The following is a 7,502-nucleotide window of genomic DNA, read 5'->3' on the forward strand; positions in this document are numbered from 1 at the left end:
TGTACATAATTGGTGGGAATGTAAATTTGTGCACTCACCTTGGAACACAACGTGGAAGTTTCTTAAAAACACTAAAAATAGAACTACCATGTGACCCAGCTATTCCACGCCTAGCTATACATCAGAAGAAAATGAACACTAATTTGAAAAGATACATGAACCCCAAAGTTTATTACCGCCTTGTTTATAATAGAAAAGATATGGAAGCAACCAGTGAGCAAGATGCACATGGTTCCTGTCTTCATAGCACTTGCCTGGAGTATGAGATAAGCAAGCATTTGAACACCCCAGTAATCCTCAGAAATACTGGTAGTTGCATGTTTGTTGAGGTGGAAACATTCTCCCAGCATATGGTATAGAAAAGGAAGGCTACAATATAGCATATAGATTGATTCAATTTGTATAAATTAAAAAAAATCACTGATGTACATATGTTCATCCAAAAATATATGTATTATATGTATACATTTTGCATTATATAACATATATAATATATATGTCATAAACATTTAGCTAGAAAAACAAAGACAGAATATGAACAGTATATATGTCTATTGACACACTTATTGGTGTTCTCTAATTTCATTTGTATACTCCTTTTTGCAATTTCCATACCGCTTTGCCTTGAGTATATATTTACAGCTAGAAAACATTAATAATGCTCTTTCGAAGCAGGGTAACCCAGACATTAAATTAGCATATGCCCAGGTGTCCCATCAAGTTCTTCCCTCTTCCTCCAAGGCCACGTTTCTTCACAATTTCCCCATCATACCGTAGATTCCAGTTATATACAAGGCATGTATAACCAGCTTTCTTGGGTCTCGATGCCTGTGCAGGTTCTCCCCCACTGTCTGGGAAACACTTTCACAGCTTTCCACTTGGTGATCTATCTACTTTAGGTGGCTCAGGATTCATGTCAGGTGTCTTTACTGAAAAGTACTCCTCCCCAAACTCCTTGCCATCAGGCTATGACAAATGCCTCTCCTCTTTACCACCACAGCCCAGTGTGGTTTGTGTATGGTGAACCAATTCATCATGTAAACGGAAAGATGTTTACTATTACATTCCTCCTTCTCCTGCCCTGTTCTCTCTCATCAGCAGCTCATCACTTTCTAGTCTTGTCCTCACTCACCTGGTCCCACTTGCACCAGCCTCCTTGTTTTATGGAAAGGACATAGACAATGCCTTTTGGGGGCTTTTGCCCTGGCCATTTCCTCTCCCCAGTCTTTATTGCCCAAGATAGCCACAAAGTCACTCCCTCTTTTCTTTAATTAAGTCTTTGCTCAAATGTCCTGGATTCATAAGGCCTTCCGTCATTATCCTCTGGGGAGGAAAAACTCCCCATTTCTCAAAACTCATAAGGTTCTCTCTATACTGTATAATTGACTATTTGTGGTTAGTATTAACCTTCCATCCTCACTGACTAGAATGTAAGCCCCATGAAACCAGGGTCCCGCGTATTGGCTCCCGATGCGCGCCTAGCACCCACAACAGTGCCTGAAATTCCGCAGGGGGTGAATGAATACCTGTGAAGTGGGAAATAAGCATTACACCAAAGAATTTATGTCCATTTTTGCAACTAAATAAAACAAATCCAGACTAATGTAAGAAGGAACTTGATTTGACACGACTGTGGGGATAGGGACATCTCACACACTACCTAATAAATGCTGAGAATTCTCCAAGCTAGGCTTCAACCATACATGAACCAAGAACTTCCAGATGTTCAAGCTTGACTAAGAAAAGGCAGAGGAACAAGAGATCAAATGGACAGCATCCGTTGGATCATAGAAAAAGCAAGACAATTCCAGAAAAGCATCTGCTTCACTGACTACACTCAAGCATTGTCCTGTGTGGATCACAACAAATTGTGGGAAATCCTTAAAGAGATGGGAATACCAGACCCTCTTATGTGCCTCCTGAGAACTCTGTATACAGGGAAAGCAGCATTAGTTAGAACCGGACATGAAACATCAGACTGGTTCCAAACTGGGAAAGGGGTATGTTAAGGCTGTATATTGTCATCCTGCTTATTTAACTTATATGCAGAGTACCTCGTGAGAAATGCAAGACTGGATGAAGCACAAGCTGGAAGATTGCCGGGAGAACTATCAATAACCTCAGATATGCAGGCGACACCACCCTTAAGGCAGACACAAAGAGGAACTAAAGAGCACTACAGCATGTAGTCCCCAGGCTATTCCGTTGGCCCTCCAGCTCACCCACCGGCCCAAGTCTGCATGAGCTCCAGGGCCTCTGGAAGAAGGCCTGAATCTGCCTCTAATCTCAGTCTCCTCCTGATTGCCACCACACCACCCTTGACTTAATCACTTCCCCAATGGTCCCTCACTGACAGTAATCTGTGGGCGTTGCCCACTGCAGTGCTGCCCAATAGCTAAGCAGGATAGTTAACAGTCACTCATTTACAACTGATTGCTTGTGGCTGGGGCGCTCTGAGGTACCAAGCAATGGTTGGGCAACACCTGTTGCCAAGGAACAGGGTGGGTTGAAACGGAACACACCAATGGCTACCTGTTAAGGCTGTGCTCATCCTGCTCTGTTATACTGTAAATAGAAAAAGAATCACTGTGAATTTAAGGTTTGTGAAAGTAGTTTTCAACGTGGGCTGGCCTGCACATTCTTGTTGGCTTTGAACTATTTATACTATATGCTGAACATGTGATCAAGTGCCAGCGGTTGGAGGGGCACAGAGATAAGTGCTGGTGAAAGGAATGCCTGGGAATATTACCAAAAGAATGATAGGCAAAAGTTAAAAAAGTATGTGAAATAAAAATCTGAGGTTGGAAAGGAGTCAGTCAAAAAGATGCCGGCACACTGGACCCAAAGTGTCCTTATGTAACAGAGCAACATGGGCAGAGCCCTTCGCGGGTAGCCATTGCCGTGCCGTATTACTCCGCCTCCTGTTACTAGGCAACAGGACTTGCTCAGCCATTGGTCAGTCCCTCACTGGCTCCACCCACAAGCAACCAACTCTCAGGGACCTACCTACAGATACTTCTCCTGCTCAGCTATTGGTCAGCACTGCAATGGGCCCTACCTACTGATAATGGTCAAGGAGGAGTGACTGGGGAAGTGATTCTGTCAAGAGTCAGTGGTGCACTGGTGAACTGACTCTTGACTTTGAGCAACTTCCTTTAAAAAAAAACAATCAGGAATTGATTTCTGCTAGATGGGGCAAGTTGAGTTTCCCTACTCAATATGAGAGTTGAAGTGTCCCCAAAAAATTTAGTGGAGGAGACATTTAAAACTGTCTTTGCTCTGATGTGTAATCTTCTGGAGACTGTGTATTGAACTTTGGGCAACAGAGAGGATTCACCAAGTCTGGGGGTCGCTAAAGCTCATCACAGTAGATAAAACATCCAACCTGTTCTTAATTACCTTTGTCCACTTTAAGTGCTTGCTCTTAAGTTCCTTAAGCCCCTCAGGAACCCCCAACAGGCAGAAGGTGATCTAGAGATGAAGTGCTTAGAGGACTCTGAAGGGATGAAGTGGGACAGAAAGGGTTCGGCAGATGTTCATAGAGGGATGAAAGAGGCAGGAGTGTTGAAGTGGCACATATAAGTCAAAGGATAAAGAGAACAGAAAGGAAGTTTGAAAGTCATGAGGAGAAGCACCATGCCCCTGAATCACCACTCCCCAGAATCAGACACACAGACATGTCAGCAGTGGGAAGGTTACATCACGGCCTCCCTCAGCATCCACTAGCCCATGTTGATGGGCACAGTGGTGCACTGTGATGTCTAAGCCCCCCAAGCTACTATTGGCTGGCGCAGTGCCTAACGGACCAATCAGATTGAAGGGTGTGGCTCCTCATTGTCCTCCAAGGGTATAAATAGGGAGGTCAGAGGCAGAGAGTCTGGGCTAGGCCACTTCTTGGCACCATCATGACTAAGGCAACCAGGAAGCCACCGCAGTCAAGAAGAGTTGCAACGCGGTTTGCTTCAAGGAAGAATGGAAAAAAGAAGACCCTTTGTCAAAGGAGGTGCAGAGGCAGTATGAAGGTAAGATGACTCCAACTAAGCTTCCCATGTTCTCCACTGACTTTGCTGCCCAAGACCTCTACCCTGCCCATGCCTGGCACAAAAGCCCTCATTAGCCCACATCCCTTTCTCATGAAGTCTCCCTTCCACCTCAGGTTTTATGTCCTTTCCTCAAAACTAATACACTTGTCTTGTCTTGCAGGCACGAAATATGACCATGAGGGCCAGAAGACCCCTACAAGGTGCCCTCAGAAAGAAAATCCGATCGTATGCCACTCAATCGACGAAGGTGAAGAAAACAAGAAAAGCAAACTGTTTCTTCTCTCGCTGTGGACGAAAGAAATTGAATCGAAGCCAAAAAAGGTACCAAAAGATGAGGCAGAGTCAAGGAAGGAGGCAGAATCAAAGGAGAAAATAAGCTCAGCCGCCCCAAAAGAAGAGACTCTGGAGAAGTACAACCTGGGCAGCCAGTAAGTGACTAGCAAAAGTCAGACAGTTTAGAAATGTGTCTCCAGAGGTCTGCATTCTTAGCAATGGCCAACCAAGAAAAGACTCTCACGCGAACATAGTAAGCTGATGGCTGCAAATAAAAGAAACATCAAATGGTGAAAAGATGATATTTGTGTGTGTGTGTGAATTTTCTGATGGAAGGGAGGGAGAGAAGAGAAGAGGTGGGCACTGGCAACGGGAGGGTATGGGGTCCTGAGAGGTTGGGGAACAGACCCTGGGGTCGGTCCCCAGTTAGCCAGAGAGTAGAGGTGTGGAGTGGGTCAGGAGTCTGCACTGAAGATGGATAACCCTGCTTAACACTTGATTTCAAGGGCCAGGAGTAGTGGTGTGGTGTTCCTGCCTTTGTCTGGGGTGTGGAAAGACATTAGGGTCTAGATTGCCAGGCCCAGATGGGAAGGGGTTTTCACATGGGGGCGGTGAATGTGAAACTCCCCCTGAGAAAGGCAGACAGAAATCACCTCCTGGCCACCTACCTCATAATGGGGTTTGTTACATCACTCACCTATGCTGTCAGCTAAAGGGGCTCACAAGGCACAAAGTGCTGATACAACTAAAACCCACAACCAGCACTCCCAGGGACTCAAATAATGTTTGGAGGGAACAAACCAAATATTGATTAGGCCACCTATTTGCTAAGAAAATTTTGGAGAGCATTATATTCCCAAAGAAGGCCAGTGCTTGTGGCCCAATCCCGGTGCACATTACAAACAGGATCACCCTCTACAGAGAATTTTTTTTTGGTGGGGAGGGGTGGGGGGTACTATGTATGTTGTGGAGGCGTAGTTCCCTGAACAGGGATTGAATCCATGCCCTTCTAGTGAAAGCATGGAGTTCTATCCACTCGACAGTCATGGAAGTCTGTACAGAGAAATTTACATAAGTATATATATATAAGACTGAGTAAAATTTGGTCTTGTAATCATCACCATATCCTAGGATTTCTAAACAACTCCAGTCGTAAAACTTTCTTCCCCAATAAAGTCTTTTGTTAGTCCAACTTCTACAAGTTTATCATGGTTTAAAAGAAAGAGTATGCAATATTTAATTTGGTGTTAACTTTCATTTTGAAATGTTTTAAAAATTCCAAGGAGAAGTTAAACAAATATGGAGATATATAAGGCAGAGGCTCTGAAGATGAGAATCCTGTGTGTCTTCAGAAAACTTTTTAGAAGCAACCAAAACACAGAGTTTCACCATCAGCATCCAAAGAGTTGAGTTCAAATTTTAACTCAATGATATGTTATCTTTGACCTGGGCTGCAGCTCCCTAATTCAATCTTTCTGGCGCTGTAACGCCTGGAAGACCCCACTGATGATTCAAAGTCAGTCACTGAATGTGATTTAAAATCGATAAGAGTGAAAGACCTCCTGGGTGTGCTGCCCTTTAATTTTTTTAAAGTTCTTTTATTTTAATTGATTTATTTCAATTGGAGGCTAATTACAATATGCTGGTGGTTTTGCCATACATTGTCATGAGTAAGCCATGGGTGTACATGTGTTCCCCATCCTGAACCCCCCTCCCACCTCCCTCCCCATCCCATCCCTCAGGATCATCCCACCGCAACAGCCCTGAGCACCCTGCCTCATGCATCCAAGCTGGACTGGAGATCTGTTTCACATACATGTTTCAATGCTATTTGCTCAAATTGTTCCACTCTCGCCTTCTCTCACAGAGTCCAAGAGTCTGTTCTTACCTTTGTGTCTCTGTTGCTGTCTCACATATAGGGTCATTGTTACCATCTTTCTAAATTCCATTTATATGTGTTAATATACTCTATTAGCGTTTTGCTCTCTGACTTCCTTCACTCTATAATAGGCTCCAGCTTCATCCACCTCATTAGAACTGATGCAAATGCATTCTTTTAAATAGCTGAGTAATATTCCATTGTGCACATGTAGCATGGCTTGCTTATCCATTCGTCTGCCCATGGACATCTAGGTTGCTTCCATGTCCTGGCTATTATAAACAGTACGGTGATGAATATTGGGGTACACGCGTCTCTTTCAATTCTGGTTTCCTCAGTGTGTATGCCCAGCAGTGGGATTCCTGGGTTGTAGGGAAGTTCCATTTCAAATTTTTGAGGAATCTCCACACTGTTCCTCTCCAGCATTTATTCTTTGTAGACTTTTTGATAGGGGCCGTTCTGACCAACGTGAGATGGTCCCTCATCCTGGATTTGATTTGCATTTCTCTGATAATGAGTGATGTTGAGCATCTTTACATGTGTTTGTTAGCCATATGTATGCCTTCTTTGGAGAAATATCTATTTAGTTCTTTGGCTCATTTTTTGAATGGATCATTTATTTTTCTGGAATTGAGCTGCAGGAGCTGCTTGCATATGTTTGAGGTTAATTCATTGTCCATTGCTTCATTTGCTATTATTTTCTCCCATTCTGAAGGCTGTCTTTTCACCTTGCTTATACTTTCTTTGTTGTGCAAAAGCTTTTAAGTTAAATTAGGTCCTATTCATTTATTTTTTGCTTTTATTTCCATTCCTCTGGGAGGTGGGTCATAGAGGATCCTGCTGTGATTAATGTCAGAGAGTGTTTTGCCTATGTTTTCCTCTAGGAGTTTTAGAGTTTCTGGTCTTATGTTTAGATCTTTATTCCATTTTTAGTATATTTTTGTGTATGGTGTTAGAAATTGTTCTAGTTTCATTCTTTTACAAGTGATTGACCAGTTTTCCCAGCACCACTTGTTAAAGAGATTGTCTTTTCTCCATTGTATATTCTAGCCTCCTTTGTCCAAGATAAGGTGTCCATAGGTGTGTGGGTTTATCTCTGGGCTTTCTATTTTGTTCCATTGATCAATATTTCTGTCTTTGTGTCAGTACCATACTCTCTTGATGACTGTAGCTTTGTAGTAGAGCCTGTACTCATTCACTTTAAATTTGCAGTATAATTGACATATATACAGCCATGATGGAAGGCGGTATGGAGATTCCTTAAAAAACTAGGAATAAAATCACCATATGACCCAGCAATCCCACTC

At 43.1% G+C, this 7,502-nt stretch overlaps 1 protein-coding gene across 1 annotated transcript; it reads left to right on the forward strand.

Annotated features, from left to right (window-relative positions):
• The first annotated feature begins 3,900 nt into the window (after positions 1-3,900).
• LOC122689218 (spermatid nuclear transition protein 3-like) lies at positions 3,901-4,466 on the forward strand. Its single transcript, XM_043895441.1, has 2 exons — positions 3,901-4,022; positions 4,204-4,466. The coding sequence occupies exons 1-2, from the start codon at positions 3,906-3,908 to the stop codon at positions 4,417-4,419; spliced, it is 333 nt and encodes a 110-aa protein (XP_043751376.1). The 5' UTR covers positions 3,901-3,905; the 3' UTR covers positions 4,420-4,466.
• Positions 4,467-7,502: the final 3,036 nt, after the last annotated feature.

Source organism: Cervus elaphus, chromosome X, assembly GCF_910594005.1.
Source record: "Cervus elaphus chromosome X, mCerEla1.1, whole genome shotgun sequence".
In the NCBI taxonomy this organism is placed as follows: Eukaryota; Metazoa; Chordata; class Mammalia; order Artiodactyla; family Cervidae; genus Cervus; species Cervus elaphus.

Excerpts from the sequence above, each read along its gene's own strand:
- LOC122689218 (XM_043895441.1), top strand. The coding sequence starts at position 3,906 with ATGACTAAGGCAACCAGGAAGCCACCGCAGTCAAGAAGAGTTGCAACG. Across the intron at positions 4,023-4,203 it reads GGTGCAGAGGCAGTATGAAG|GCACGAAATATGACCATGAG; the intron begins GTAAGATGACTC and ends CTTGTCTTGCAG.